The 21,671-nt window shown below is 36.4% G+C and overlaps 3 protein-coding genes across 5 annotated transcripts; all 3 read right to left on the reverse strand.

Moving 5' to 3' along the window:
* Positions 1-660: 660 nt before the first annotated feature.
* b4galt7 (xylosylprotein beta 1,4-galactosyltransferase, polypeptide 7 (galactosyltransferase I)) lies at positions 661-9,485 on the reverse strand. Of its 2 annotated transcripts, none has more exons than XM_056250393.1 (7): positions 9,447-9,485; positions 8,927-9,001; positions 6,486-6,815; positions 3,029-3,254; positions 2,839-2,922; positions 2,604-2,708; positions 661-1,644 (listed from the first exon to the last, which is right to left on the reverse strand). In XM_056250393.1, the coding sequence occupies exons 2-7, from the start codon at positions 8,977-8,979 to the stop codon at positions 1,489-1,491; spliced, it is 954 nt and encodes a 317-aa protein (XP_056106368.1). In that variant the 5' UTR covers positions 8,980-9,001; positions 9,447-9,485; the 3' UTR covers positions 661-1,488. The 2 variants fall into 2 exon arrangements, with proteins under 2 accessions (XP_056106368.1, XP_056106369.1); XM_056250394.1 differs by lacking the exon at positions 9,447-9,485 and adding an exon at positions 8,577-8,645 and having other exon boundaries at positions 8,927-9,039.
* Positions 9,486-11,407: 1,922 nt separating this feature from the next.
* On the reverse strand, positions 11,408-13,728 carry tmed9 (transmembrane p24 trafficking protein 9). Its single transcript, XM_056250400.1, has 5 exons — positions 13,549-13,728; positions 12,918-13,018; positions 12,700-12,825; positions 11,770-11,916; positions 11,408-11,576 (listed from the first exon to the last, which is right to left on the reverse strand). Exons 1-5 carry the CDS (start codon positions 13,694-13,696, stop codon positions 11,427-11,429), a joined length of 672 nt encoding a protein of 223 aa, XP_056106375.1. The 5' UTR covers positions 13,697-13,728; the 3' UTR covers positions 11,408-11,426.
* A 1,230-nt stretch (positions 13,729-14,958) lies between these two features.
* Positions 14,959-21,229, reverse strand: lman2 (lectin, mannose-binding 2). 2 transcript variants are annotated; one of them, XM_056250390.1, is made up of 8 exons: positions 21,008-21,229; positions 19,578-19,696; positions 18,584-18,701; positions 18,170-18,249; positions 17,348-17,509; positions 15,954-16,068; positions 15,755-15,874; positions 14,959-15,652 (listed from the first exon to the last, which is right to left on the reverse strand). In XM_056250390.1, the coding sequence occupies exons 1-8, from the start codon at positions 21,192-21,194 to the stop codon at positions 15,492-15,494; spliced, it is 1,062 nt and encodes a 353-aa protein (XP_056106365.1). In that variant the 5' UTR covers positions 21,195-21,229; the 3' UTR covers positions 14,959-15,491. The 2 variants fall into 2 exon arrangements, with proteins under 2 accessions (XP_056106365.1, XP_056106364.1); XM_056250389.1 differs by lacking the exon at positions 18,170-18,249 and adding an exon at positions 18,289-18,371.
* Positions 21,230-21,671: the final 442 nt, after the last annotated feature.

The following is a 21,671-nucleotide window of genomic DNA, read 5'->3' on the forward strand; positions in this document are numbered from 1 at the left end:
TTAAATTGACCAAATTTGGACATACGAGGTTTCCGCCCGACAGCGACGATGCGTTTTTTCCCTGTTTACACTGTCATAGAACACATCCGATCTGTGTCGTTGGAATTGGGTCACATTTCACTGACAGTGTAAACGAGGCCTTATTCACATCCCTTTGACTCCAGCTCTTCTCCTCTTTACACATTTTTCTCTCTCTGGTCAAAAAATAGATTTAACTAGTATACTTAAAATATTTCAACATTTTGAAGGCATGTAAGCTAACAAGAAACAAATTCCAATAAGTGTGTCCAAACCTTTGACACTTTAGGTCAACAAAACCCATCTTAACAACCCATTAAAATGACTATAAATAGCCATTCATTTGCTGAAGATAAAATTAAGCAACAGTTCATGAAAACACAGCACAGCAAACTTCATTAACTGAATAATGTTGTGGAGCTAGACAGGATGCACTAATGGCTTGTACACAAACTTGAAATCAATTTGATTTTTTCTTGAAACATCTCCAAATACAAGGGATAGAATGCTGATTAAGATTGTTAAAGAATATACGAATAAATGGGGGCAGGAATTACTAATTCTCTTTCCACACTCAAACTAGTATTATTGCTCTGTTGGTGATTGTCTTTTTAAAAAAACAGGGTACTAAACAAAGTAATCGTTGAGACATATTTTCTTTATTTTTTTTGGCACACATGTTCTGTGCAGTTGTGTAGCAGTTTGTTGCCACAGGCACAATAATGCATCTTAGTCTGGACAGAGTACTCAGGTCACAGTTTATGTTCAGGCATTGCTAATGAAAACAAGTATGTGGTGTCTGAATTTTATTAACATTTGCACCGAAAGCTGTTTGTTTTTTTGGATATAGCTTCATGCCTCCAGGTCATTGTGTCTCTACATAATCCTGTGAGTGTACGTTGTAACAGCATTCCATGCGTTCTGAAACAGGGGAAAAGTAAAAAGACTCGAAATTAGGAAACATTTGTTTTTTTATATAAATACTGAATATTGTGCAAATACAATCAAAGTACCCTTAAACCCATTTCATGTATATATAATATTGTCCTTTTCAAGACATGATTTTGACTTCAAGCAAAAAAGAAACAATTTTGTCAAGACAGGGCTGAGCAAATACTCACAATTGCACTAAGAGAAACAGTCCACCGCTACAACTAAAATATTATAAAACTCGTTAAAAAATCGGACATTTGGATGCTCGTATTTGCAAAGTTGATGATGCAAACTCAGTGTAGTACCTGACATTGGTCCATAGATCAATTAAAAAATGAGGCAGCACTTCATCATGGATGAAGTCAACAACACTGTCCTATAAAAATAAATCCTCAGAGAAAAGTTCTTTCCCCACCATCACATATTCAGTTCCTTTTGGTTAGGCGATCACAGAGTGACTGGCACTGATAATCTGTGAAAGCTTTCTTGCCACCAGAATGCGTATCATTCTGGAGTTACAGGTCCTGCTCAAGCACTTTAGCTGGGCTGGCACCATGGGGTCTGGCTGAGGTCACACTCTAGAACGATGCTGATGACAGTACATGGAGCTCCACCGATGGTCACTTCTTTTCTGGACTCCACCTTGTAGCCGAGGTTGGTGAGGCCACCCTCGGGGTCCACCTTAAACTGCTCCTGTCGAAAGCAGACCAATATCAATCCAAACATTGGGACAAGAGGCTGCATCATGACAATGATGTCACGACATAAACAACTACTGATCAGAAAACATCTGACAAACTTCGTTTCATTTTAGAAAGACTGGAAGTGTATATGTTTGTACAAGTTAAGCTGTGTCGACATACCTAGTCTTTATTAGTAGTGCCTTTCCACACCTTACAATAATAATAAAATAACACAAACTGAATCAAGGGAATTATGTAGTGACCAAAAATTCTCAAAACAATATTATATTTGATCTAATATATTTATAGATTCAATTATATTTGTATTTGATCAAAATGTTTAAGATCATTATAAATATAAATTCAGCCAAATATGTTCAAATGTTGTACATGGTTATGCAAGATATTTTATGAATACAGCTTATTAAATAATCCACATCTTTATACCAATTTAAATATTGGCAATGTGAGTGAAATTAATCAAATTTAAGATTTGATTAATACATAATCATACCATAGTGTTAATCCATTGCAATCCATTTAAGGTATGCTACCACTCAAAACCTTAAGACCAGAACTTTTTGTTTTGTTTTTGCAAGAATGCAATACATTTATCAAAAGTGACCGTCAAGACATTTATAATGTTACAAAAGATTTATATTTCAAATAAATGCTGTTCTTTTGAACTTTCTATTCATCAAAGAGTCCAGACAAAATTTTCAACATTGATAATAAAAATGTTTCTTGAACATCAAATCAGCATATTAGAATGATTTCTGAGGGATCATGTGACACTGAAGACTGGAGTAATGATGCTGAAAATTCAGCTTTGCCATAACATGAATAAATTATATTAATATTTCATAGTATTACTGTTTTTACTGTATTTTTGATAGACTTGAGAGACTACTTCTGAGCAGGTACTGAGCGCTGAGGTCTGAGGTGCTTTTTAAAAAGAATTATTTCTACCTGCTTTTGTGCAGCGATCCGCTTCTGGTCTCTCTTCCTCCAGGCTGGATCATGGATGTGTCTAAATGTTTTAGTTCCTGTAGTAATACCCGTTGGCCTAAAAAGCTGCAGAGATTTGAATTGTCACGATTAAATAACTTAATAACTTAATAAAATGAAACGCATCAACTCCTTATAAATCCTATAAGCAGGTGCGTAGGAATAAATAGTGTAAAATTGTTCAGTTCTTTTGTACCTCGAGTTTAGCCGTTTTTAGTCTTCTGAAAAACTCGTCATCTTCTCTTCCCCATCCCCAAAAGCGATTTGACATCCCATTGCACTATAGGAAAAAAAAAATTTAAAAATCACAAGCATTTGTAATTTGCAATGAAATTCTGTAGTCCTGGAACCAGTACTGAGTGTACAAACGTATTCAGGTTTCTAACCATTTGATAATGTTTCTTGGTAAGCAGCAGGATCCCTCCCACATACGTCTTATAATGATATAAGGGATGGAGCTCTGGTGAGGCCACATGGAAGGGCCCCTCCTCTGGGAATCCATAATCCAGATCCTCATTTTGGGGCAACAAGTCCACATCGTGCATTGCAATGTAGTCCGTGTCATTACCACTTTCCATGTAGCCAACATTAATAAGAGAGGCACGATTGAACCTAACAAAAATGAGAGTCAAAATCCAAATTGTTTTACTCCATAACACTCGTGGTAATGGATATTGCCTTCAGCAAAAATAATATATTTATTCCTGCAATGATTCAAGTGTCCCTAATATGCTATTTTAAAGGTTATTAAAGGTATAGTTCACCCAAAAATAAATAATTACCCCATGATTTACTCACCCTCAAGTCATCCTAAGTGTACATGACATTCTTCTTTGAGACGAATACAATCAGAGTTATATTAAAAAATGCCCTGGCTCTTCCAAGCTTTATAATGGCAGTGAATGGCCGTTTTATGTTTTGAAGTCCATAAAAATGCATCTATCCATCATAAAAGTGCTTCACACGGCTCTGGGGGGCCTTCTGAAGTGAAGCGATGCGTTAGTGTAAAATATCCATATTTAAAACTTTATCGACTAAAATAACTAGCTTCCGGCAGACGGCCGTACACATCGATTACTTTTATCATGGATAGATGCACTTTGATGGATTTCAAAACAGAAACGGCCATTCACTCCAATTTTAAAGCTTGGAAGAGCCAGGACACCTTTTTATATAACTCCGATTGTATTCGTCTGAAAGTCATGTACACCTAGGATGGCTTGAGGGTAAATCATGGGGTAATTTTCATTTTTGGGTGAACTATACCTTTAAATTGTGTCTCTTATAGGTTTAGATGCATCTAATGGCGCTTTTCCACTACACAGTACCAGCTCGCCTCGGCTCGACTCGCCTTTGTTTGGTTTTCCACTGTGTAAAAGTTGTACCTGTACCTGCTTTCGGGTACTTTTTTTCGTACCACCTCTTGCGAGGTTCTAAGCGAGCTGAGGCGAGCTAAGGCGATACTAAAATGTGACGTGAAAACAATGCCGACTGCTGATTGGTCACAGAGAATCTGCGTCATCATTGCACGCGCCAGATGGAGTATCCCGAATAACCCCGCCATTTTTAAATAGTTTGGCCAGAGATAGTTACTAAACTTACTACTATTATTATGGCAACTCTGAAAAATACGCCGTGGTCAAACGAGGAGGTGCAGACATTCCTTTGTTTGGTTGCCGAAGAGAGGATCCAGCGAGAGCTTGATGGGGCAACGAGGAACAAAAGGCGTCGCTATGACGACCGGGTACTATTTGTGCCGGTACTTTCTGCAATGGAAAACGGAGCGAAAAGCGAGCCGAGTCGAGTCGAGCTGGTACTGGTAATGGAAAAGCGCCATAAGGTCAAAACAACACTTTAATTTTCTAATAATATAAATTTTCTCACAGTGTCTGAAACCATTTGATAAAGGATTCAGTTTCTCTAAACCCCTCCTTTCCAAAAGCCTACTCTGCTCTGATTGGTCAGATGGCCGGATATGTTGTGATTGGTCTACTCTGCTCTGATTGGTCAGATGCCCCAGTCTGTTGTGACTGATCTACTCTGCTCTGATTGGTCAGATGCCCCAGTCTGTTGTGACTGATCTACTCTGCTCTGATTGGTCAGATGGCCGGATCAGGGGCACGTTCAAGTTCAAAACGGTGCGCAACGTTTTGCTACGGTTTCCGGGTTGAAGGTCATGTTTCCTGGAAACGGCGTGCACCGGTGTGCAACGGGGTTTGAGATGAGTTTTCTCTTGTTTGGTGGGTGTGTCAGAACTGCAGTCCAATCAGCAGCAACATGTATATAAAGCAAGCGGTATTAAAGTGAACTCGCACAATGTGTTTTTATTAATTTACAAAAGTGTTTGATGCAGCTCGGTATACGCAACAACTGAGGATATTAGAAGACATGTTTGTCGTAAGTTTTATTGTAAAAATATAGGATATCAACATAATGATGTAGTTGTTTATTTTTAGCTTCATTGCAAGTGTATGACAAACAATGGTAATTAAGTGCTTTTCCTAAAAATGAGAAAAAAATACAGGGTATTAAAACAGTATGAACTACAAATAAAGTCAGTATGTGAGGCTAAATAGATGTGCTTTAGTCTGAATTAGGTAAGATGTGTGCTTCCATTTCAGTTTCCACAAATCCCTTCACTCGATTGGGATGTTCTCTTGTGTTCCGGGCGGCAAGTGCAGTAACTGTAACATCGGGCATATTTTGTAGTATTAAACACATATTTATACCGACTTCATCAGGTTCCGAAAATTCTTCACAAAGAACACAAAGAATGGCCTTCTCAGCTGCCATAGTTGCAACTCTTGCGTCATCAGAACAGTGTGTTCAACGCATCACCGTTTCTGTTTAAGAAACGTTGTGCAACGTTTTGTCGGGGCTGAACGCAGCCCTGATGTGACTGATCTACTCTGCTCTGATTGGTCAGATGACCCAGTCTGTTGTGATTGATCTACTCTGCTCTGATTGGTCAGATAACCCAGTCTGTTGTGATTGATCTACTCTGCTCTGCTCTGATTGGTCAGACGGCCGGATCTGTTGTGATTGACTACTCTGCTCGGATTGGTCAGACGGCCGGATCTGTTGTGATTGGTCTTCTCTGCTTTGATTGGTCAGACGTCCCGGTCTGTTGTGATTGGTCTTCTCTGCTCTGATTGGTCAGATTTGTTGTGATTGGTCTACTCTGCTCTGATTGGTCAGACCCCCGATCAGTTGTGATTGGTCTACTCTGCTCTGATTGGTCAGATGGCCTGATCCGCTATGATTGGTCTACTCTGCTCTGATTGGTCAGATGGCCTGATCCGCTATGATTGGTCTGCTCTGCTCTGATTGGTCAGATGGCCTGATCAGCTGTGATTGGTCTACTCTGCTCTGATTGGTCTTACCATATCAATTCAAGCCAGAGTCCATATCCGTTGGAAGTGCCTGGAAAGAGGATTTGCTTTCGCAGTGCAGAACAGAGGCTTCTCGACATGTCGACAACATGAACCAAACTCTTCCAGGCCTCAGCTACAACTACAGTGTTTGAGGGTCAAAGTAGATGCTGTTCGTGGGCAGCCAATGTAGACTATAGGCTGGCATTATTCAAATTTGTTACAAACTTGCGACCGTTCAAGAATGAAGTAAGACTGGAGTTACTGACGACTCGTTTCAGCAGTTCTTTTTTGGGGGAGACAATAACTAATTTATCTGCACTTTGATCATTGAAACTTTGCAGACATTTTACATTCACAAACAGCTATTTAAACACTACATGAAAGCTAATATCCGAAAAAGCATTATAAGGGCACTTTAAAGAATCAATAGCAAACACAAAAAGTTAAGACACATAGTAAAATTACTCACCGAAAGCGATCCACTTGGTTTATAATAAATATTTGATGCCGTATTTTCTTTTTGTTGAGGAAAGCATGCATGTAAGGGACAAATATTAGCAGCTCTTCAAAGCGCTCTCTGAATGGCACGATGAGGGCCATTTTGTGAGGGCCCCAGGAGGGGTCATCAGCAGAGGATGACTGTCTCTCTATGGGACAGGGCTGATGAGGGAGGTGGCTGTATCCAACAGTCTGGTTCATGTCTCCGGAACAAGTCAGCTGCACCCAAAGAAGGGACCCCAAAACAAACACCATGCAGAACCCGAAGAGCTTCCAGACGGTGCATTTCCTCGACAGAAAACTGCAAGCAATAAATGCATTTGTGTGAAAAATAAAAATAATTAAACCTGATATATCACATGTCAAGCATTCAATAAAAGGATAATAACAGTTCCTGCAAACCATAAAGTCAACGGTCAGCATCTTTTGGTTATGCGGATGCCGTTCAAGACACACTAAAAGCACTTTAAATAACCCATGACATTGCTTAATGAGAGCAACTGACGTATTTCCCTTTAAACCAGGAAGTAAGTGTTGCGACAAATCAAAGTGCAGGTTAGAATTCAGGCGAATACAGGCAGTATTAGTGGGAGGTACATTCTCATTCTTGAGAGCATTTGATCGAGTGCAAGATGAGTCATCAATACGTCTGGTTAGTTTTTCTAGAAAATAAATACCATGCATCTCTAAACAACTTGTCTTGCTCAACCAGACTTAAGCCCATAAAGTCTACTGTATATTTGATACATGAATTTTTAAAGGGTTAGTAGTTCACCCAAAAATGAAAATTCTGTCAGTAATTACTCACCCTCATGTTGTTCCAACCCTGTAAGACTTTCATTCATCTTCGGAACACAAATTAAGATATTTTTGATGAAATCTGAGAGCTGTCTCACTCCTTCATAAGCTGCTTGGTAATTTCAGAGAACTCACGTCAGAGGCCCACACAGAAGAAAATGAATAGTTGAATAAAGTCGTTATTTTTTTTGGGGGGGGGGGGGGGGGTTTGCGCACAAAGTATTCTCGTTGCTAGATTAACTTAAGGACTATTGGACTATTTTAACAATGTCTTTACTAACTTTTCTGGGCCGGCAGATGCAATTACCTAGCAGCTTATGAAGGATTGAGCCAGATCTCATCAAAAATATCTTAATTTGTGTTCCGAAGATGAACAAAATTCTTATGGGGTTGGAACAACATGAGGGTGAGTAATTACTGACAGAATTTTCATTTTTGCGTGAACTATCCCTTTAAGGGCTCTAAATTAGCAACATGATAAAAACCTGTGCTGAAAAACCTAGACTAGGAATCTAATCTACTACATGTTCTATGTCGTCTGATTAATAGTTCATACCTTTTTAGCAAGTAAATGGCTTTTTAGTATAATTGTAAAAACATTTCCCTTCAGGTTGTGGTACACGTCTTTTTGGTGGGGAAATTGTATTGAATTTTAAGAAGTAAACATAAGAATAGCTTTTATATAGTTATTAATATTGCAAGATGAACACTACTGAACTGAAGCAACTTATGTTTACTTGATTATTCACTAACAATTTTCTAAGAAATTATGCATATCAAATATGATCCATCAGGCTTTTGATTAACATTGATTTGTTCATCTCTCAATCATCATTTTATTGAATTGCATTATATGTTTTGTCTCCCACAATTGAAATGATAGAACTTTAACAATAAAACTAAGAATTTAAATATCTTACGAAGACTTATTACTGGGAGATATAGAGTGACTATTGATATTTATATTCATTTTATGTGAGTAGTCTGTCATAAAAATCTCATTGATTTACATTACAAGCTATCATATTTCAGCTTGGGCATCTGAATAGAATGTATGCGTTGTATTTTCCTCCTTGAGTGTGAGCTCCATTTTGAGCCATAAAGCTTTATGCATCAAATATTATACTCTATATAAAACATATGCAAACTTTTTTTCTTATATATTTTGACTTAAGGTTCAATAAACATTGTTCTAATTGTGATTTAAAATGTCAGGCTTTACAGGGTTAAACCTCTTCACACTTAACTTCACACTTATACTCACTGAACCTCTTCATGACGCTGCATCCTTTGACTTTCACTTCTTTATATTTTGAAACACATGAAACAACTTCTAGCAAACGAAGATTACATTTCTTTTCATACACACAGAGGGTTTTACAAACCCACAGACCAGCATTTCCAAATAATTACAGCAATTCAGCAAATGGAACAAGTTTATTTATATATATATATATATATATATATAGATATATATAGATAGATAGAGAGAGAGAGAGAGAGAGAGAGAGAGAGAGAGAGAGAGAGAGAGAGAGAGAGAGAGAGAGAGAGAGAGAGAGAGAGAGAGAGACAGAGATCACATGTTGATATGGATGTTATGATTAAAGCGTTTACCTTCTATCATCTTTGAAATACAGCACAGGTTTTCTCCGTGAAGAATACATCATCTTTGTGCCTGTCAGTGCAACACTGTACCACGCATGAAGTAGACAAGCAGATCGCAATATATTCACATATACTTCACTGATACAGCCTTATGACGTCTACATGTTAAAATCAAATTTCTCGTTTGCAATAGTGTATTTTATCTCTTTCCATCATGAATGATCTATAACTTTAAACCACATTCTTCCTAGTTGTCTGTTTAACGTTCTCTTGCATAGAAGGTGCGACGCCAATCACTCTATCTCAATCTATATAAACCTAACTCATCCTCGTTATGTCTGAATAGAGCATTTCGTGAGTTCAGTTACACGTTGATCATAACGGTACGACAAATAAAACGCGCACGAGCTCGCGTGATGGCTTTAGGACGACACGTCCGTCTGACGACGCGTTACAAGCCGCTAAGATACTAACGTTATATAATTCTTAATACGGCGCGTCATTGACGATAAACGTTCAAAAACTTAACTGAGAACGGTGACAAAAGAAAAAAAATTACACGCTGGCTGGAATCGTCCGTCTTTAAAATATTCCTCTGGAAACAGTGTACGGAATAAAGTTCCTAGGATTTTCTGACCTGACAGGTAGCTACATTAGTTTTAGACATGATACATATTGCGATTTTTTTTTTTACAGTTATATGCACATAGCGAAGGTCACCAATAGATAGTGGAAATCTGAGTGCAATGTGTCATGTAATAATAAACAAATATGATTACACTCAAAAGCAATTGTGATGTGAAGTTCGAATCTTTTCCGCGAATCGGTTCTTTTGAACAGTTGGTTTTAATGAACCGGTTAAAAATATCAGTAATTATTTTAAGCTATCGCATGGTCACTGTCATCCCCTTATATTACACAACCTATTAAAGCTGTATGGCAGGCACAAACTACTTTTTACTTTTACCGAATAGGACGCCTAAGTGTAAATGTTTAAAATGTACTGTATGAATGTCTGTCAACACAACAGTGTTATCATGGCCAATCTGACCAAGCTGTGTAGTAGTAGTAAAACACTCCACTAGTAAATTAATTCCTCAACATAATCTTACCCAAACAGCTGTGACGTGGACATTAAAACTGAGCCAATGTTGGGGGAGCGGGAAACTTTATTTCTGAGTGCAATTATGGGTTGATTTCTCACCAGCAAACTTTTCCCTCCCCTATCCCCACTTAAAAAGGTAACCCCACTTCCCTGTGGCTGCTTATAAACTAAAAGGCCCAAATAAAAAAAAAATAAAAAATAAAAAAAATACAATGAGATGGCAAAGCAATTCAGTGAGCAATAATCGGTGTAACAAAACACTCAAAAAGCAAGCTTTTTTTTTTTTTTTAAAGAAAATACAATGACACCAGCTATGGTAACTAAAAAAAGCAAACACATATCTTTTTTAGATGTTTACAGCATATTCTGGCCAGATCACTTTGAGGGGCAAATAATCTGTGAAATCTCTACATCAACCTGAGCAAGTGACAACAGGAAAATAAAGATGTGAAATAGAAAAATGACAATGTATGTGCAAGATGGCATTACGGATTTCACAGGGATGTGAGGAAATCTCATTCGATTAAAATCTGTCAAAACTTCAGTCAGATTAATAGACAATGGGGATTTAGGTATTCATGATAAATTAAAACAATAACTTTTTGATATCATTACTTTCAATGTGCCAAGTACTCACAATTAAACATTTTACCTTTTGATAACTACATTTTGCCATTTATTTAGATATATACACTTTAAACACATGTACACTTTTATGCAAAATCATTGAGGTCACTGTCAAAGTGTAGCTATCAAAAGGAAAGAACGCTAATACTAACATGATCCAGATCACAATGATGGTTAACAAAAATAAAATGGGGAGAAAACATGAACCAATTGTATAAAGAACAAAAATAAAACAAGAAACATTCACTCCGAACAAAACTTTAAATATCATACTAATTACTGCATAACCAAACAGAAGAAGTTTACACCTGCCACCAGGATAAACGCAGTTATTTTTGTCTTGTAAATGTTTACACAAATAATCCAAGGACATTTAGGAAAACATCAAACTCACAGCCAAGATAATTTCTTCATCGGCTTTCTGAAACAAATCCTACTGTTAACAACTTAAGGGGCTATAAAAAAAATTGTAAGGCAACCACTATGCAATTGGTGTTTTGAATCCAGTATTTGAGAGCCTATCACCTCAAAACAGTTTAGAACAAACTGTAACGCATTTCTGAACAGAAACTAGATTCACATTACTTGGGGTGTGGCACTGAAACGAGCAATGTAAAACGAATCAATGCAGTATAAACCAGGGGAATTTAGGGTGGGAACTGAACTGAGAGCATGTCGAGTGTTCAGCAGTCTTGACCACATATGAAGCAGGCGATCTTCAAAATTGTGTGTATTCTATCAAGAATAAAAAAAAAAAAAAAAAATCCAAATACAGTTCTATACTAATTTCTTAGCCTCAAAGAAGCTCTTGAGATGTCTCATTTGCCAAAAACCAATGGCCACCAGGATCAGCGTCTGGACGATAGACCACCACAGAACCCTCTGATTGGTGCTCTCGCTGGTTTGTCTGAAGCGTTCCTCACGATACTGAAAGTAAAAAAAGATTCATGTAAGGATCATTCTTGAGCGCAGATGGCAATGGCAAAAGTGGTGCTTATGCATGTATTGCATGTTTCACTAACATGTTCTATCTGCATCGGTGGAAGAATGCCTTGAATAATTTGGTTGCGGTGGATCTGAATGAGCCAGATCTCAGTTGCCAAACCTGCAGGACACTTACCCTCTGATAGTTCTGCTCTTTCTGGATCTGATCCACCTGCTCCATCAGCTGTCGAACTCTCAGCTGCAGCTCCGTGAGCTTGTCTTTGGCAGCAATTTCTGCATAGTTGTTTGTATGCTCACCAACTTGGATGTCCAAGTGAACACGCTGTATTGAAAATTCAAAAGGAAAAGTAGGCAAAAATAGGTAGATAAATAACAGATGGTGCTCTACACTTTACGAAATATATATAAATATCTATATTTTATCTATATATTTTTTAAATAAGATACATAAACAAATTTATATATATATATATATATATATATATATATATATATATATATATATATATATATATATTTTATCTATATATTTTTTAAATAAGATACATAAACAAATTTATTTATATATATATATATATACACACATTGTGATTTGACAAAATATTAAAATATCTTTTTTGTAATTAATAGATTGACACATCCTTACTTGCAATAATGTTTTGTCAATTTATCTGGAAGAAACTTGAAGCAAAATACTTTAAATTTGGCATGAAACAGGTCACGATAGACTTTTCTTCTGCAATGTGACATCTGAATGAAACGGCTTCCCAAACAAGAAAATTGTAGGGCGGGACTTGATTTTGTCCATTGGGAATTGTATGGATGGCTGTGGTTTGCTGTTGCTGTGATCTCATGTGAATGACAGCAGCGCCAGTAAACACGTCATCAGAGAAGAGATGAGATGTGGTTGCAATAGGGAGGGGGAAGTTGTTTTGATTAACGATTACGAGGGCACATTAATTTAAAAATAATGATGTGCACAGATAACTCATTTATAATAAATACTGCAATATTCCATTTAAAAAAATGTATGAATTGTCTGTCAATTTTAATTTTATGGCGACTTTAAGGAAACCAGAAGATGTGATGCACAAAATTAACTCACAAGCATCCCACCAGCAAACAGAGCAAATTTGGAAGAATTTGAGTGCAAGCAGATTTGATGCTCTCCAGGTGTGTGGGAGGTGAAAATAAACCTGCCCTCAGATCCATACTGGCGGGACAGGATCACCTGAAACCCAGAAAAGATAAGCAAATGACTGAGCATGATGAAAAACAAACAAACTGGGCTTTTATTATTCACAAATCTTTAACCAAACAGACCTTCTCATCAGGATCTTTCACTTCCACGAACATCCCAAGTCCTTGAGTTGCAGGCAAATACTCTTCTTTCTGCTTGTCATAGAGCTGCGTTCGGTAGTTACCTGTTTAAAACAGAATTACACACTTGTAAGGAAAGAGAGCAAAGTCATAAACACAAACTACTTTGTTCAGCACCTAAACAGATTAGAACTGTAAGAAATACACTAAACACAAGTCGTTATTATCTTAGAGTTAGATGGAGTTGTTACATCATATTCACTTGATATTGCAATATAGAATGTCACTTGGGCATTCATGATATTTCAAAATCAGATTCTTATCTCATAATTTACATCCTCGTCAAACTTGAGTCAAAGTGGCAGCAGGATGGATCACTATGGCGTTACCTAAGAGCTAAGTTACAATGTTTAAAAAAAGCGTATAAGCTCATGTTGCTTACCAAACCAGTAAGCCAGTAGATATCTACTTATATTTTAATTCGTATAAATTATGTTTTGTAACTTCTTTTTTGTTCATTAAAGTCAAACTGGTTGCCAAACGAATGAACTCTACCTGACAAACCTGCTAGTTAGCACTAGGCTAAGCATTAACGTGCACTGCAAATTTGGCTTATTCTGCTTCTCTTACTTACCTATTATCATGGTTTCGTCTGGTATTTCTTCTATGAAGCATTTCTTTTCAGTCTCGCCGATATGAAAGTACAACGCAGACACAAAACTGTTGTAAATATTTAACAACAACACCAAATAAAGTGTAAACTGCATTCTGATTGCCACCATCTTGACACTACCGGTGATAAGTACACTGCGCCTGCGCAGAGACTCCAATGCCACGTAACCCATCGTCGGCCATCGTCCAATCACAAGCGGAAAGTGCAATCCCGAGATTGTTCATGGTCATTGTAGTTTAGTGGTGGGACTTTTCATTCAACTCAGTGAACCGAATCTTTCAAAAGGATTTGTTTAGTTAAATGGCCAGCAGGTGGCGTGGCGGGAAAAAAGTTTTGAGGTTAAATTATCATATTTTGTCTCTCTGGAAAATAGTGATCTTTATGGCACTGTATTGAGTTGAATATATATATATATATATATATATTCTGGCTATTTGTTAATGAGGGGTTTGTGGATAAAACGTTATTTTGAAGTAAAAAGATAAAATTACTATATCAGCTTCATAAAATAACATTCAGGATGGTTGTTACTTTGTAAGATAACGCTCTATACATCTGTTTGTTGGTTCCAGGTTATTTTTAACCATACTTTCTATGAAGACTATATATATAATGTTGTATCTAATTTGCATATGAATGTGTTCTTGGACAACATGTAATGAAAAAGTAGTGTGATAATGGAAGTATATAATATATATAATTTTGTTATACTGCAAAGATGTGTCCAATGATTAATACGCTGATTTCATCTAATTTTCACAGTTCAAGTGTTTTTGCGTGTACTTTAACACCACTAGATTCCTGCAATGTTTTTGACGTCACAAGAAGGTTGTAGTTAAACTACTAGAAGATTCACCGAATGAAATACTCATATTTGCAGTAAATCAACGTTTTTGTCAGATGTGTCAGAGCTTCCTTCAAGGGATTCAACTGTTGACACAGCGACAAAACGATACGAATTTGAATCGATCCGGAGTTGTTGTACAAAATCATTGTTTGTGACATTTTTTATTATACTAAAATATTTGTCAGGACAAATAATCATTTCAGTCCTGGAATTAATTTTGAGTGGTTTATGATGAATATATAGTAGTAGGCTACAACACATGGCTAAACTAATACAAAAAAGAAAAAACACATGTTTAGCAAGTCAACTGTTAACTGCTTTATTTTCTCACCAAAAGCATAATTTTACAGTCACTGCCCATTTGCTCTCCAACAGAAAACCTTTGGGAACTTCTTTCATAAACTGTTGTGAATCAGTGCATTGCAATCACTTCTCTCATATGCGCAAAAAATTGCAAAAAGGATGTTAGAAACAAAAACTCACAAGGCTGAATTCTTGTTACCCTGCAGAAAAAAAAAAGACAATTCGTTTTCTTCTTTTATTTGTTTCAATATTGGTTAAAAAACAAGGCTGAAACAATATACTGCAGAGAGAAGGGACCAGGGTAGTAACTTTAGAAAATAAGCTACTAATATTTACATTGATTTGATCAATTTAAGAGAACATTTTCATTAGTTTGATTTCTTTTGCAGTCCATTAAAACCCTAAGTAAATCATACAGGTTGTACACAGCATTATTAACACTCCAGATCAGAACAAAACAATGTGTAGATGAAACAGATTAAGGGTTAAAAACAATTATAAAAAAATGAAACCAAGAAGAATTTAGAGACGTAGTGTAAACACAGAAATAAAGATGTACTACTGTTGAACACATTGAAAATGTGTAATCTACTATATGTAAGCAGACTCAAACATAAAGAAAGGTTTCTTTGAAGCCACCAATCCTACTCCTTCCAATCAAGCACTTCAACAATATCAACATTTGTACAGCTGTTCGAAATTCACATTAATGTTTTTCACCAACAATCTAGAGAGTTCTTTAAAATCCAGATGTTTAGTAAAACCTCTTGTTCCTCTCCTGACGCTTCTGAAAGACCACAGCACCAACAACTGCACAAACCACAATTCCCAGCAGGGCACACAGAAGTAGTAGGAAGACCTTCCAGCCAGTGAGGGGTGAGCTCCGAAAATTTCCCGTTGGATCATCAATATTGTCTGTTTTGTGGGAGAAGACATGTAAACATGACAAGCAGTTGAATGAAAAATCCTTCTGCCAACAATTTGAATATGTCTCCAACTACACATCAGCGTTGTTACCTTTTGGCGACTTGAGGAGACTGACACTAGGCTCGATCTTCGTCCAGTCCTGGTTGTCTTCCTCAGGAGTATGTTCTACCATCAGCTGGTACATCTTCATAGAGATGATGTCATGGTTATCTGCACAGAAGAAACCGTGCCAGTGAGGTCTGGAAAAAAGACATCAGGACTACTGTGGAGATTTATAACTAACCCTTACCAGAGAGATCTCCTGTGGCCGCAGAAGACCCAAAATAGTATCCTGTAGGGAGGCGGACGCCCCCAATATCAATACATTCTCTCCAATCGTTCCTGTCATCCACATCTACCATAATCTGTGAAAACATCATATACATTAGCTGTGAAAAACCTCTATACATATTCAATATAATAAAGGACTTATCATAAGGAACTCAAAACATCTTCTCCATTGAGTGGTTGCTCATTTCACATGTTTCTTTAAAGCATGCAAATCTAAATGAATTCTTCAGGTTCAGGGAAAGGAAAACGAAAGTCATGAAAAAAATGGTCATGATTTTTTCAGTGTCAAAATTAAAATGCCAGTATAAAACAATATACACTACAGACCCATTCACACCAAGAGCAATAACTAGAAAGATAACTATAATAGCGTCAATACATAGTTTTGTTTATTATAAGCGGGCACTGCAGTTATATCATCTGCCGTTTTAGGGTATGTTTACGTGTCAATGATGTACTAAAAATAAAAAATAAAAAAAATCAACATTTTGACAACATTGCCAAAACGATCCTCGTTCACGGATCCATGAAAACGACTAAAAACACTGTAGTATGCAAAATCCAGGCCAGTATTTGACGATGTCCCTTTGTAAAGAAACACTACGCACCTATAGACCGAACAGGTAATACACATGCACATGACGTCACCGTTTTTACACATTTTTGTAGTTTACATGGAGACGATTACGGTATCATTTTCAAAAACTTGCAATTTGAAACCCGTTTTCAAAAGTTAGCGTTTTCAGGCCCCAAAAACGCCCTTGTCGTGTAAATGAATTGATTGATGAATGAAATGATGGATTCTGATTGGCTGTCAATGTTTTTTTCGCTCATCAGCTGGAAAAAATCATTATCACTATAGTTATCGTCCTTGGTGTGAACGTGCCTTACTGTTCAAAAGTAAATAAGGGGTCAAAGTTAAGGGTCAGTAAGTTTTTATTTTTTAAAGAAATCAATACTTTTATTCAGCAGGGATGCATTCAATTGATCAAAAGTGACAGTAAAGACATTTATAATGTAAATATAACAAAATATGTATATTTCAAATGAATGCTGTTCTTTCCAACTTTCTAATAATCAAAGAATCCTGAAAAAAATATTAAGCAGCACAACTGTTTTCAACACTGACAATAATAAAAATATGTTTCTTGAGCAGCAAATCAGCATATTAGAATGTTTTCTAAAGGATCATGTGACACTGACGACTTGAGTAATGAAGCTGAACATTCACAGGAATAAGTTACATTTTATAATATATTAAAAAGAAAACAGTTCTTGTAATAATATTTCACAATATTACTGGGTTTTTTTTACCATCCTGATTATTACCATTTACAATGATTGAGCTCTTACCGTGAGTCTGCCTTTGGAGTATCTAACAGCCAGGTATGTGTCATGATCTTTGTTTCTGACTTCAACAGAGCATCCTCCCAATTCAGTAGACCGGCCGTCTTTCCCGTGATCATACGGCAAGGAGCCGTTACTCACCATTGCAGAAATGTAGGGAAAAGAGCGCTAGAGGACCAAAATGAATATGAATAAAATGTATTTCATTGATTTTTTTTCTATATTGACGACACAAAAATACACTGAAAGTTACCAAATGATGGTACTTTGTACCTTTATACAGCTGTTCCTGAATCAAACAGAATTATCTAAATTTATAAAAGGTCACTGTAAACTACTAAAATCAAAATAATAAACACTGAATATTTTTTACCAAATGCTACATCAAAAAATAATTAATGATGCGGCGGGTAAGAAAATGACACGGACCACATGATGCAGGCAAAACAAAGAAAGCATTGCTTACTTGAAAAAATGTTGAAAGATCATTTCGGAACAAAGCAAATCAAAAGAGAGTGAAGGGATAGTCCAAATAAAAGTTATTATTTTCTACTCGAAGGATTGTTTCTCTCAGTTCAACATCTGAAAGCAAATACCTGGCACATAATCGTATTCAAACTATCCCTTAAAGTTCAGTTTACAGATGAGGACAAAAGCCAGAAGCAGACCAAACATGCCAGAAGTCCAGTATTCTTAACGCTTCAAAACATATTAGGTATATAAATATCTTTGCATTTTAGTCTCAAGTCAATTTCTGATCATGGAAAAGCAAAGCTTTCATTCAAATGAAGGTACAAAAACACAAACATTTTACATCTCTCAACTCACATCCGGAGCCTCATCGTTAGGGTATGTGTCTATAAAAATGGCCAACCCATGGAAATTGCCACTACTTCCAAACACGGTGCCTGTAGAGAAAGAAGGACCCATGAGTACGGCTCACTTACATCCATTCCTTGGAGATCATTACGGAAGGTATCCACAAAAATAGCCAGGCCTACAAAATGGTCTTGGTTTCCAAAGACTGGGCCTAAATGAAAGTATGACACAATCAACTGCAGGGAAGAAAGAGCAGACTAGCAAATGGATCACAGATGGACTACACACACACACACACACACAGCATCATAACTCATTACAGTTAAAATCATGAAGTGCGCAATGGAAATGGTCAGAGAAAGTGCTTAAAACAGGACCTGAACTTGCAATTTTCCTTCACAGGATCACAGCTTTCAAACTTACCAGGATGTAGTCTCTCCTTCGTGTACCAAATGGCAAAGCCATCTCCATGGAGATTCTTCTTTCCTGATCCATGAACTTTAAACTGCACATGCATCTCCCAATCCTTCAAATAGCATGGCTACAAAAGGCAAAACAATTAACATTACTCGTATAGCTTTGTTTTGCATTTGATAAGATGCGGTATTTTAGGGAATTTTCACAATCAAATACAATTCGTTTAAATAGGAATCGCACGAGGGCGAAAGATTTCCCCACTCAGATTTTGCATTCAAGTTGGATATATGAATTGAGAGTTGATCAACAGGAAGGTACTTGGTTTGAAAGCAAGTGTGAGATGCATTTGACAACATACAATGGACATTATTATTTTATTATATCAAATATTTTTTTATTATATTATTTTTAGCACTTGACGATGCAGAGTACCGATGCCAGTTTCATTTTCTAATTTCTCATTTAATTTTTTTTTTTTTTTTTTAATATTGGGCAGAGAAACTGGCAAGAAAATGAATCAAATTATGTGGCTTAGTAAATTAATATTTACTTAAAAATTGCAATTGATATATGCCTGTTCAAATGTATTGTAGGAGCTACTGTTACTTTCACTGTTTATATTATTGCTCTATCATATTTTATCTTTAATTTAATAGCACAGTGAATATTTAGAGCCGCTCCAGCAGGGCTTAATCAGTCAAGAGCATTTAGTGATTTTCTCTATCTTTTGTTGTTAGATTAGCATTGAGGATAGCAGTAGGTTTATCAGGCTGTTGTCACTTTAAGAGCTACACGTATCCAACTTACTGTTACACACATTTTCTTTTCAACCGTTTACATTCACATGACATAACCGACTATGTTTCACAAGGATACTTGCATATAAAAAAAATGTTGACGTATTAAAATCTCAAGGGGTACTTCAATAAATAGTTTACATCTAAAGGGTTCGGCTGACAAAAAAAAGTTTGTGTTTTTAGTTCAAGGAAGTTTTACTCACCACTGTATTCCAGATAGACCCTTGTTTGCTCCTCTCATCCGGAGTTAGACGCACATACTGGCTGGTTACTAAAGTACTTCCCCAAAAGTCCCACTGACTTGAGGGACTCGTTCCAACACCTGATCGTCAGATAAATTAATAATCATAATTTATTCACAGTGTCTTGGATGTCAGTCACAAGCTTCTCATGATTGTAATGGTAAGCTTGTACACACACTACAAACCATGAGAACATTATGAGATAAACATGAACTAGACATCACATACACTGGGGTTCAAAAGCCGGAGACCACAATGAAAATATTGAATTGTAAATTTACACACTGTAAACATTTGTTTGACATTTTTACAGAAAAAAAAATAAAAATGCTGCAGTACTCCAAGTTACCACATACAGTGAACTTTTGTAAATGCTTTAACATTAGATTTTACTGTGAAATACTCTGTCAAATAAAAAATATTAATAACAATATCATTTACAGTGAAAAACAGTAAAAGGACATTACCAGAAGCCCACGTGACATCACATATGATTATATTTTACTTATGACTTTGTTTTTAGAAATGTAAAATTAGGGGGTTTTGTGTTACAATTTTTGTTTTAATTAATGTTCATACATTATTTTATTCTCATGTATGTTACTCGGTATGATGGTGTTTTGTTTACGACTTTGTGCACCATCTACATACAAGTATTGACCATGTTTTATGAACAGGCCACTTAATTTAAAACTTGTATTATAATGCTGGCTCATTTATAATGAGGTCAGCACATTTTAAGGTACAAAGCAGATTTTGGTAGTTTTATGGTAGTTCAAGTAGATCGGTATATTAACATTATGTTACTTAATAAAACATATGGTTAGGTTATACAGGCATCCTCCTCCACTACTGAAAACAACACCACAGTAGTTTTAACTGCAGATTTCTGCCATTTTGGAGAACATGATCATCAAGTTTAGCACAAACTTGAGGTGTAAATATGTGTATATTTATATAGTGTATAAATAACAAAACTGCTTTCTGCTACTTTCTAAATATTTGGATATATTTACGCATGTTTGCATGTACAAAAGAGTAAATGTGCCATGCAAGAATAATGCTACTTTTTTCCCACAATTAAAATAGTGATTGATAATTTGCATGCTCTGCGTGTGAAGGCAATGCAAACTACCCTCACCTGTTCAAATAAAGGCGCTGACTAGTTTTGTTTACACTAAGTTGTGTTCCTTTAAATACTCTACTGTAGACTACTTAACTTATTTCCCTGTGGTACATGCTACCAATAAAATACATGATCTATGACATTACAAAATAAAAGGTGAAATCCTACTCAACGTAGTGAACAGAAAACTTAAAGCACGTTAGTGATGATGAGGCTAAATGACGTCAAGAACAAACCACAACACTAGCAGGCAGCGGCTACTCACCCTGATATGGCTTAATGAGCGAGTGCTCCCGCTTTAAGTGCTCCGCATTCCCGTCCGTTATATCTGAATATACGGAAGAAAAGTGGAGTAGCCATAAAAGTAAGAGTATTCTGTGACACACCGGCATTTTACGAGTTACACTTGGTTGAGTGTGAAGCCACAAAGCTGGGCTTCTTTCTTGTGCCATTTTTAGCGTCTTCCTTCCTCCGCGCCTTCACTTCCTGCGCAGAGAAGACGCAGGCTGTGTTTCAAAGCCTAGTGAGCTGCCTACTTAGACAGCATATTTGGGCATCATGGGAACTAGCATTCTTAATCTTAAAAGCGAAGTCTAGGTAGGGGGCTCACTAGGTTTTGAGACACAGCAGCAACATTTACAAGATTGTTTTGTTTTATTTTAAGTTACAATTTGTTGTAAATTTGCCGTTTATCAATTAACATGCACAATTGCACATATATAAGACACATTTTAAATTATTTTATGTGTTGGCGTCACTTTTCTTTTTAAAGAAAATGTCTAAAATTAGCTGTAGAGCTGAGTTTCAGCCTGTCTGTTAAGTGGCAGACATCTGTCTTTTTTGTTTGTTTTAGGTAAATGTTGATGCATTAAACGATGTACTATATAAGTAAACTTTAAAAAAATATTTAAACTAAAGACCTAAATAAG

This window comes from Rhinichthys klamathensis, unplaced genomic scaffold (genome assembly GCF_029890125.1).
Source record: "Rhinichthys klamathensis goyatoka isolate OS25496 unplaced genomic scaffold, OSU_Roscu_1.1 h1tg000068l_1, whole genome shotgun sequence".
Lineage (NCBI taxonomy): Eukaryota > Metazoa > Chordata > Actinopteri > Cypriniformes > Leuciscidae > Rhinichthys > Rhinichthys klamathensis.

Bases quoted from the DNA above. Each gene is read 5' to 3' on its own strand.
- b4galt7 (XM_056250393.1), bottom strand. From the start codon at position 8,979: ATGATGTATTCTTCACGGAGAAAACCTGTGCTGTATTTCAAAGATGAT. The intron at 2,923-3,028 runs GTTAGAAACCTG...TTTTTCCTATAG, and splicing joins CCAAGAAACATTATCAAATG to TGCAATGGGATGTCAAATCG. The intron at 1,645-2,603 runs GTAGAAATAATT...TGCTTTCGACAG, and splicing joins GGATCGCTGCACAAAAGCAG to GAGCAGTTTAAGGTGGACCC.
- tmed9 (XM_056250400.1), bottom strand. From the start codon at position 13,696: ATGGTGGCAATCAGAATGCAGTTTACACTTTATTTGGTGTTGTTGTTA. The intron at 12,826-12,917 runs GTCTGTTTGGTT...TCTGGGTTTCAG, and splicing joins TGAAAGATCCTGATGAGAAG to GTGATCCTGTCCCGCCAGTA. The intron at 11,917-12,699 runs GTGAGTTAATTT...TTTTCAATACAG, and splicing joins TGTTTGCTGGTGGGATGCTT to CGTGTTCACTTGGACATCCA.
- lman2 (XM_056250389.1), bottom strand. From the start codon at position 21,194: ATGGCACAAGAAAGAAGCCCAGCTTTGTGGCTTCACACTCAACCAAGT. The intron at 18,702-19,577 runs GTGAGTAAAACT...TGCCTTTTGTAG, and splicing joins GGTCTATCTGGAATACAGTG to CCATGCTATTTGAAGGATTG. The intron at 17,510-18,288 runs GTAAGTGAGCCG...TTGGTCCTCTAG, and splicing joins ATGATCTCCAAGGAATGGAT to CGCTCTTTTCCCTACATTTC.